The sequence below is a fragment of the Nansenia antarctica genome, assembly GCF_963989245.1.
Source record: "Nansenia antarctica genome assembly, chromosome: 4".
Lineage (NCBI taxonomy): Eukaryota > Metazoa > Chordata > Actinopteri > Argentiniformes > Microstomatidae > Nansenia > Nansenia antarctica.
Window position 1 is genome coordinate 46,118,302 of NC_137689.1, and position 10,000 is coordinate 46,128,301.

General features: G+C 48.5%; 1 protein-coding gene across 1 annotated transcript in view; it reads right to left on the reverse strand.

Annotated features, from left to right (window-relative positions):
• The window catches only part of LOC308155107 (uncharacterized protein), a 52,273-nt gene that overhangs the window by 9,468 nt on the left and 32,805 nt on the right, over nucleotides 1–10,000 (reverse strand). The window contains exons 38-53 of the mRNA XM_080528350.1: nucleotides 9,883–9,936; nucleotides 9,306–9,413; nucleotides 9,090–9,143; nucleotides 8,414–8,521; nucleotides 6,757–6,810; nucleotides 6,225–6,332; nucleotides 5,179–5,232; nucleotides 4,926–4,979; nucleotides 4,737–4,790; nucleotides 4,483–4,536; nucleotides 4,215–4,322; nucleotides 2,912–2,965; nucleotides 2,284–2,337; nucleotides 1,821–1,928; nucleotides 762–815; nucleotides 28–63 (exon numbers count right to left, since the gene is read on the reverse strand). Of these exons, the coding sequence (XP_080384476.1) occupies nucleotides 28–63; nucleotides 762–815; nucleotides 1,821–1,928; nucleotides 2,284–2,337; nucleotides 2,912–2,965; nucleotides 4,215–4,322; nucleotides 4,483–4,536; nucleotides 4,737–4,790; nucleotides 4,926–4,979; nucleotides 5,179–5,232; nucleotides 6,225–6,332; nucleotides 6,757–6,810; nucleotides 8,414–8,521; nucleotides 9,090–9,143; nucleotides 9,306–9,413; nucleotides 9,883–9,936 (1,116 nt within the window). The remainder of the gene's footprint in view (nucleotides 1–27; nucleotides 64–761; nucleotides 816–1,820; nucleotides 1,929–2,283; nucleotides 2,338–2,911; nucleotides 2,966–4,214; nucleotides 4,323–4,482; nucleotides 4,537–4,736; nucleotides 4,791–4,925; nucleotides 4,980–5,178; nucleotides 5,233–6,224; nucleotides 6,333–6,756; nucleotides 6,811–8,413; nucleotides 8,522–9,089; nucleotides 9,144–9,305; nucleotides 9,414–9,882; nucleotides 9,937–10,000) is intronic.

The window sequence follows — 10,000 nt, forward strand, 5'->3', positions numbered from 1 at the left end:
GTTGTGTTTTTTTGGGGCAACACTTACCGACGATCCCTTAGCTCCTTTAGGACCAGGGGGACCCTGCAGACACAAACACATGTTACATTCACACATCACACTGGCTTCCTGTTAAGTTCAGAATAGATTTCAAGATCCTTCTGCTTGTTTGTAAAGCTCTCACTGGCACAGCACCAGAATATCTGAAAGACCTTTTGCTAACATATCAGCCCAATAGAGCTCGGGTCTTTTGACGGGTCTTCTGTACAAAAGAAGAGATCTGGTGAGACTGCATTCTCATTTTATCCGTTGTGGAACGCACTGCCAGTTTACATTAGGGATGCAACCTCAGCAAATATGTTCAAGTCAAGACTAAAAACCCATCTTTTTAATATTGCCTTTAAATAAACAATTATTAAATGATGATTATATAATGATTGGAGCACTTTGAGATGCAACGTTTGCAGGAAAAGCGCTATACAAGAAAAAGTTATTATTATTATTATTATTATTATTATTATTATTATTATCATCAACATTTTACATTTACATTTTTGGCATTTAGCAGACGCCTTATTCCAAAGCGACTTAACAATCGATACATTTGACTAAGCAAGTGAATCATCAATCCACCAGTCGTAGCAGGAAGAGTAATCTAGCTCAGGCCAGGGGCCATTGGCAGTCTCAGTGATGGAAGAAGAAAATGAAGTTCAACATCAACAGGTTGTGACGGAACCCTTCTGTTCAGAGGCGGTCAGGTGGTGAGGTGGTGGGGGTCTTACCGGTAAACCTGGAGGTCCGATGGGTCCGAGAGGGCCGGAAGGACCAAGAATACCCTAGAGGTAGGAAGAGAAGGATGAGGATGAGAGAATGAGAGAGAGAGAGAGAGAGAATGAGAATGAGAGAGAGAGAGAGAGAATGAGAATGAGAGAGAGAGAGAGAGAGAGAGAGAGGGGGGGGGGACATTGACACTCTACAGCAGACTAAACAATGTTGGTAGTAATGGACCAGGATAACGTTGCTACGGTCGGTCATTAAATAAATGTCTGTCTGTCTGTCTGTCTGTCTGTCTGAGTGAGGTCTGTCTGTCTATCTGTCTGTCTGTCTGTCTGAGGTCTGTCTGTCTGTCTGTCTGTCTGTCTCTGTCTGTCTGTCTGTCTCTGTCTGTCTGTCTGTCTGTCTGAGTGAAGTCTGTCTGTCTGAGTGAGGTCTGTCTGTCTGTCTGTTTGAGTGAGGTCTGCTTGTCTGTCTGTCTGTCTGTGTGAGGTCTGTCTATCTGTCTGTCTGTCTGTCTGTCTATCTGTCTAAGTGAGGTCTGTCTGTCTGTCTGTCTGTCTGTCTGAGTGAGGTCTGTCTGTCTGTCTGTCTGTCTGAGTGAGGTCTGTCTGTCTGTCTGTCTGTCTGAGTGAGGTCTGTCTGTCTGAGTGAGGTCTGTCTGTCTGAGTGAGGTCTGTCTGTCTGAGTGAGGTCTGTCTGTCTGTCTGTCTGAATGAGGTCTGTCAGTCTGTCTGTCTGTCTGAGTGAGGTCTGTCTGTCTGAGTGAGGTCTGTCTGTCTGAGTGAGGTCTGTCTGTCTGTCTGTTTGTTTGTCTGTTTGTCTGTCTATCTGTCTGTCTGTCTGTCTGTCTGAATGAGGTCTGTCTGTCTGAGTGAGGTCTGTCTGTCTGTCTGTCTGTCTGAATGAGGTCTGTCTGTCTGTCTGAGTGAGGTCTGTCTGTCTGTCTGTCTGAGTGAGGTCTGTCTGTCTGTCTGAGGTCTGTCTGTCTGTCTGTCTGTCTGTCTGTCTGTCTGACTGTCTGAGTGAGGTCCGTCTGTCTGAGTGAGGCGGTCCTTTCCACTCACAGTGTCTCCCTTGGAGCCTCCCGTGCCCTGGGGGCCTGGCAGGCCTCTGTCGCCCTTCTCCCCCTGCTCGCCCGGGGGCCCGATGAGCCCGATGAGACCAGGGTGGCCCTGAGGAGGAGAGAGGAGGAGGAGAGAGGAGGAGGAGAGAGGAGGAGGAGAGCGGCCACAACATAACAGCACATGATCAATAGTGTTCCCGTGATCAATAACCCCACATTACCATCCGTTATTCACCGCTCGTCTCTCTCCGTCAAAACATCATTCACCTCGTTAGCGGAGCGATCCCCGCTGCCCCGAGGGCTAAACCGCACATACAGTAAACAATCTGATCGATCGCCGGGGATAGACGGAGCCGTTTAGACGTGCTCGACTTTGAGCTTGTAAGCGGGAAATCTCAGTGAAATCTCAGGGTTTACACTGTATTATCATGGTAAAAAAAAACTGGTGAGGTATAGGCTCTTACCTTTTCTCCCTTAACACCAGAGTCTCCCTTCAAACCGGGCAATCCTGGAGGACCCTGTGGAGAGGAGAGAGGAGAGAGGAGAGAGGGGAGAGGAGAGAGGGGAGAGGAGAGAGGGGAGAGGGGAGAGGAGAGAGAGAGAGGAGAGAGGAGAGAGGAGAGAGGAGAGAGGGGAGAGGAGAGAGGGGAGAGAGAGGGGAGAGAGAGAGGAGAGAGAGAGAGGAGAGAGAGAGGAGTAGAGAGAGGGGAGAGGAGAGACAGAGGAGAGAGAGAGGAGTAGAGAGAGGGGAGAGGAGAGACAGAGGAGAGGAGAGAGGAGAGAGAAGAGGGATGGGAGAGAGAGGAGAGAGGGGAGAGGAGAGAGAGGAGAGAGAGGAGAGAGAGGAGAGAGGGGAGAGAGAGAGGGGAGAGAGGAGTAGAGAGAGGGGAGAGAGGGGAGAGGAGAGAGAGAGGGGAGAGAGGGGAGAGAGGGGAGAGAGGAGAGAGAGGAGAGAGGGGAGAGGAGAGAGGGGAGAGGAGAGGAGAGAGGGGAGAGAGGAGAAAAAGAATGAGGAATGAGTGTCCACGTTTCAGACCTAATAAGACGTATAATAAGGCCAGGGGTCAGTCGCTAGCAGCTAACTGTTCTTACCATGGGTCCAGGAGGTCCGTCTGGGCCTGGGGAACCAGGAAGACCTTGTTCACCCTGCAGAGAACAGGACAAACATATCAACGCTACTATCACATCCACTGCTCTCCCCCCAAAAACATGATTGCTACTCCATTATGATAACGCTATTCATCGTGCTGCTGTTGTAGTTGTGGACAGTGACTAGGCCTGTAACATTATTATTGATTATTAAATCATTGTGTCATGGCAATCTTGACTGTGCTCCAACACGCTAGCTAGCTAACTGGTAGAACATGGCGTTCGCTAGATAGCTGCTCTGCCTGTTTAGCACATCGCAACATGCTGATAGAGCATGAACTAATGCTAAAAATGCAACACTTTTTTTTTTATGAGGATACATCGATTTTATGTTCCGAAAATACGTTTTATGATAACAAAGCGGCATGGTTTGCTTTGTTGCAGTGTTATTACATTATCTTGGTCACAGAACAGTGAAACAATGATATTGTTCATCGTAATTATAGAGACAATTCATTGTACAGCAACATTGCGGAAATGTTACAGGCCTAACAGTGACACTGTCTTCCGGTGTCTGCTGGTGTCTCTCTCTCTCTCCGTAGTTCATGTGAGTGGGTCCTCACTGTCCAGGTGATACACCGTAGTGAGAAGGTAGGTAAGCAGGCAGTGGTGTAGTCTAGGTGATACGCAGGACTACGCCGTATACCCACTAGGAAAGGCCAAGGATTTGCATATACCCACTTAAAAATGTGCGAGGATTGGGGACCCGACTTGTAATGTATGTCCCTAATACCTAGATAGCTACAGTATATTGTCATTTGTGTGTTGTGGTGTGGTTGTGTGGGCTGTTGGGGGCGTTGGTTGCAAGATGTGGCCTTGTTGTCTTGTTATGATGTGTTTTAAAAGAAAATAAAGAAACATTTGATCACCAAAAAAAAGACAACAAAGTGCGAGGATACGTAACAGCCTTTTGCGACAGAACTTTCACACTTTCATTCATAAACTTCACCCCGTCTGTTTTACGAAGCACTTGACTTTTGGACCATTGGGACTGACTATAGCGCCATATACCATCAACGATACCATGCGACATGAAATATGTCAAAATGCAGCACTATCATGCACAGATCAGCCTTATAACATGTCATGTTAGATATATATACTGTATATATATAACGTTAGACAGGGAGCGCAGATTTATTTTTATGGTGTTCCGAAATGAACGATATGAGGCTGGGAGGGGAAAATCACAGTATACCCTCTAGAAACAACTAGACTACACCACTGGATGAGGGGGAGAACTTACCACTGGACCAGGGATACCCCTGAGGCCTTCTGAACCCGTCTTGCCTGGTGCTCCCTGGGGACCCACCGGGCCTGTCTTGCCTTGTGGACCCTCCATCCCTGATTCTCCCTATAGAACAGAACCACAACCCGACACAGTGGTGAGACGCCTCAGGATTTCACACTGATGAAGAGGTGTGTGTGTGTGTGTGCGTGTGTGTGTGTGTCCAGTGGTAAGAAATCAAGGGGGAACTTGTAGAAAGACGGTTGGTGATTGGTTGGTCTGTTACCTTGTGTCCCTTCTCTCCTAGCCTGCCCTCAGGTCCAGTAGCTCCATGGGGACCCTATACAGGGGGGGGGGGAGGGAGGGAGGGAGAGGGAGAGAGAGAGAGAGAGAGGGAGGGAGAGAGAGAGAGAGTGTGTGAGTGAGGGAATGAGCAAGTGAGAACCAAGGAGCTGAAGATAAATAGGGCAGTTTTGAGAGGTCAGCTGTATGCTGAGAACAGCGTGGACATAAATCACCATTAAGAGGTGAAGTACTTACTCTCTTTCCTGGTGGCCCAGATGGACCAGACTCTCCGGTGGGCCCTGGAGAACCCTGGGAGGAGGAGGAGAAGAGGTGTGTTATGTCTGCATCAATATCACACACCACGCTAAGACTCCAAGATGACTGGTCTTGTGAGTACCGTACAAAGTGTGTGTGTGTGTGTGTGTGTGTGTGTGTGTGACTCACAGGTTGACCAGACTCTCCGTCGTCTCCCTTGTCACCCGGGGGACCGTCTAAACCCTGGAAGTGAAAACAAAGAACCCCGTTTTGACATTTTGAAGTCGTGCGATTGGATCATGAATACTTCCTGAGTTTTGTCGAAAGTTGCATGGATCTATTGTCATATTTTTTTCAACCAAAAAAACCCTGACATCATATGAATGTACACAATGTATATGTATTCATACGTATTATTCATAATAATGTTAGCGATACTTACAGCCTGACCGGTCTCACCAGGGGGACCGGGATCACCAGGGAAACCGCTCGGACCCTGAAAATCAATATCAATATCAACACACATTCTAGTATCGACTAAAGACACGACAGGACTACTTGTTCCAAATGCTGCTGCAAGAGTCCTGACTGAAAGTCCTGACTAGGAAGTTTTTTTTGTTCAGTTATTTTTTCGGAGTGGGCCAGTCCCAGTCATATTTTTCATTTGATTAGACGTAGTGAAGACAGACAGCAAAGTAAGGAGAAGAAGGGAGAGAGAGGGGGCATGTCAGCAGGGCATGGGCCGGAGTCGAACCCATGCCTACATGGGCATAATGTGTGCACTGTAGACCGCGGTGCTAGACCACTGGACCACCCCAGGCCACATTTCTTCCATTCTCAGATCGTTCCACTGGCTCCTGGTATCTCCCAGAATAGAATTTAGAATCAGGCTTTTGGTCTATAAACCTCTGAATGGTGTAGGGCCAAAATACATCTCAAACATACTAGTGCCCTATGAACCTGCTAGATCTGCTCAGATCATCTGAGGCCTTTTAACAGTTCCTAGAGTGAGCATCACAAGTGGAGAGGCAGCATTCGCTCACTATGCAGTAAAACACTGGAACCAGCTGTCACTAGACATTAGGTCAGCCCCATCTGTATCAATCTTTAAACATACGTATGCTGAAGACTTTCATGTCCTGTTCAGCCTTTAATTGAGTGTATTTTAAAGAGTTCGAGTTGTTATTGTATCTTACTTCTTTCGTTTGGCTTTTAATTGATTGAATTGTATATAGGATGACCATTTACATTTTTTCCACTTTTAAGTGTTATTTTATCTGATGTTTTATGTAAAGCACTATGCGTCTACATGAATAAGTATGAATATGTATGAGTATGTATGAATATGTATGAATATGTATGAATATGTTGCTATACAAATAAAAGCGCCTTTATTAGACATCCCTGCTCTGTCGTAACCCTGTAGCTTCGCGTGGCTGTGACATCACGTGACCCCCAGACTGGAGACAGAACCGGAGCAGAACTTACAGGGCTTCCTTTGGGACCGTCGTCTCCGGGGGGACCCTTAGGGCCGGGAGGACCTGCGGAACCGGCAGGACCGGACTCTCCCTTCTCTCCTCGCTCTCCTCGAGGACCCTGGGAACAATGAACAGTGTGTCAGCGTGTTCGCGGGGGTGTTAGCGGTTAGCAACAGTGTGGATACAGTAGGGAGTTGTTTCTGTGTACGCTTGTTGTTATTGAAAAGGAATGCGCTGCTAATCCTTATCATGCATTATCTCCGCTGTTACGCCGTGTCATTGTGGCACTGTGGTCTGTGTTCTTCATGGAGATATGAGTGTTATTGTTATTGTGGTGCTGTGGTCTGTGTTATTCATGGGGATATGAGTGTTAATGTGGTGCTGTGGTCTGTGTTATTCATGGAGATATGAGTGTTAATGTGGTGCTGTGGTCTGTGTTATTCATGGGGATATGAGTGTTAATGTGGTGCTGTGGTCTGTGTTGAATGTGTTGTTCATGGAGATATGAGTGTTATGGCAACGTTGTTGTCTTGTTGTCTTACTGGTGGCCCAAGTTCTCCTTGAAGACCTGGCTCCCCTGATTCACCAGAATCACCCTGAGAGAGAGAGAGAGAGAGAGAGAGAGAGAGAGAGAGAGAGAGATAGAGAGAGAGAGAGAGAGAGAGAGAGAGAGAGAGAGAGAGAGAGAGAGAGAGAGACAGACATAAAAAAAATAATATATATTTCAGAAAAGAAAGCCCAGTAAACTAGGGCAGCTCTCCAAATCACATTTGCGACGGCCTCCCGGTCTCCCCGCGGCCTCGGGTCACCCTCGCGGGTTTAAGAACCAGACGACACCGGAGACTCCCATCCATCACGCTCCCAAGTATTTGGGCCTGAGCCGGGCAGAGACCCCCCCCCCCCCTTCGGGAAATAAACACCGTCCTGCGCACATGTTCCGACAGCAGACGGGATGTTCACCTCACTCTCCTGGTCTGGTGAGACGCGCTACGGTAAAGGAGGTGGAGAGAACCAGCTCCTTTCTGAGTCCGACTGGACTGGGTTTTTTGTTTGTGTGTGTTTGACATCCCTAGTAGGTCTTCCTCTGGCGTGGAACACCGCTATGGGCATTAAATACCCTATCCAGAGCGTTAATGCGCATCTGGCTGCCTTCCCCGAGCTGCTCTTGTTGTTGTTGTGGAGATATATACTACACACACCGCACAGGTGAGGAAGAGGTCTGTTTAAAAGAACTGTAAGTGGGTTCTCCTCCTCAAGGCTTGTGTTTTCTGTGAAACTCCACGTAAAAGTCCTGACTCAGGTTAAAACATAGAGGGGGTCAGGGCCCGGGGGAAATGTGCTGGGAGCCAGGGACGTTTACCGGGGGGACGTTAGAAGACAAACCTCCTAAAGTCCTCCTCACCGTTTATACACAAGAGCTGTTTGCGAGCCCTGTGTCTAGTGCCTAATAACCCCCTCGGATAAAAAGCTGCCACATCAGCTCACGCTAGATAAACAAGAGAAAGGCATTGTGTCGAGGTAAGCTTTAGTTTGAGGAAGGGATGGAGGAAGCGTTCCGCAGGGACCCTCAGAGGGTGATTCTATCACTTCTATCGAGCCCCCCCCACCCCAGATAAAACAAATCACACCATCAACTCGGCGGAAAGTGCGGTCAGCGGTTGGCAAGGTAGGGGTCTTTCATTATGCAACGACGGGCCGAGCTCTCAAAGCCCGAGCGGCGCTGATTTGATAAGAGCCGGTTTTTAATAATGCATCCAGCATCTTTCACGCTTTAAGTACAGTCGCTTTGAGTATTTATGCACACTTCTTTTCCAGCGACCCAATCGCCCAGAGAAGGGAGACCGACCTTCCAATTAGATCGTCTGTTGTGTTTGTCTCCCCCCTTCCACTTGAGAAAAGCCCCCCAGCCCATTCCGAAACACAATCTGTCGAATCGCAGCATCAAATATTCATGCCGACAAAAGCTTTTTGAAAAAAAAAAAGGAATCAAGTCGTAATCTAGAGTGCTCGTTGTACTCGAACGGACAGTTTGCCCCCCCCCCCTCCCTCACCCCCTCCTTGCGAAAGCATCTCTGTCTCTCTAAACACTATGAAAACACAGTCATGTTGATAGATAGATGAGACGTTCTCTATTCAGAGCGAATAAGTGAAATAAGTCTGCGTTACGGTGGTTTGTGTGTGTGTGAAAATGGACCTCACCTTTTCTCCGACAGATCCGGGATTTCCGATGCCACCGGGGGGTCCCTGGGGGCCGTCAGCTCCTGGGGGTCCTGAGGGGCCGCGGGGACCAGGGGGACCTGGGGGGCCCTGGGAGGAGGAGGAGAAGGAGGAGGAGGAGGAGGAGGAGGAGAGAAGGAGGAATGATGGAGTGATGCATCCGTTGCAGAACACATCATGGCTGTACCACAAAGTGATGTCCTACAAGACTGGTCTGTTCTTCTGCTTTGTTGCCTTCTACAGTTACAGTAGAAGTCTTGTATCTTCTACAGTTACAGTAGAAGTCTTTTATCTTCTACAGTTTTGACTGACTAATTTTCAAGAGTGAGACAGAGACTCATTTTCAACAGGCACACCTACTGAAGGGTTAATCAGACAATCAATGGTTGAAAAAAGCACTTTGGGGTTACCTTTGTTTTCAGAAATGATATCAGAGAAATAGGTTTGTCTAGCCAACTTCATTTCCCTATTATATGTAAAGATCTGGTTTTTTAAAATGTCAAGGTGTATATGTAGTTTAGACTTTCTCCCATTTGCGCTGGGCTTTACGGCAGTTTCTTTTCAATTGGTGTTGAAGTGGAGTTCTTCACTGTAGAATAGTATAATTATTTGATCTTCTAGAGTTACAATAGAACTCTTTTATCTTTAGTTCTCTTACCATCTGACCAACGTCGCCGGTTTCACCTTTCTCACCAGGAGGTCCAGGCAAGCCCTGCAAGGGAGGAACGAGGATGAGGTTGTTAGATCAGTCATCATCCACATCATTCACTCTCTGTTCCAGTATGGTATACATCATCTCACTGGTACATGAATGAGGGGGTGGGGGGGGGGGGGGGGGGCGGCGGGGGTGGGGGGGGCTGTCTCTGGCTCTGACCTGCAGTCCCACGGGACCTGGGGGTCCGGGGAATCCTCTGGATCCTTCATCTCCCTTCTGACCAAACAGACCCTGTTGACCTCTGGGACCGGGCTCTCCATCAGCACCCTGCACACCGGAGAGAGAGAGAGAGAAAGAGAGAGAGAGAGAGAGAGTGAGAGAGAGAGTGAGAGAGAGGAAGAGTGAGAGAGAGAGAGGTAGAGAGAGATGCAGAGATAGAGAGAGAGGCAGAGAGAGAGAGAGAGAGAGAGAGAGAGAGAGAGAGAGGGAGAGAGAGGTAGAGAGAGAGAGAGGTAGGCAGAGAGAGGCAGTGACAAAGGCAGAGAGAGAGAGAGACAGAGAGAGAGAGGGAGATTGAGAGAGGTAGAGAGAGAGAGAGAGAGGTAGGCAGAGAGAGGCAGCGACAGAGAGGCAGAGAAAGAGAGAGAGAGAGAGAGAGAGAGAGGCAGAGAGAGAGAGAGAGAATGAGGGTTGAGCAACACCACAGGGCAGACCAGTACTGATGGTGTGACAGGAGGGGGACATCACATGTCCAGTGTCTGCCTCCAGATAAGACGGCAGTGGCGGAGACACTTACAGCAGGACCAGGCGCTCCAACTGGGCCTTGTGGACCGGTGGGGCCGGGCGGACCCTGGGTGGGGAAGAGAAGGGACCGTCAACACACATCCCATACCCTCCACGTATGTACTAGAACA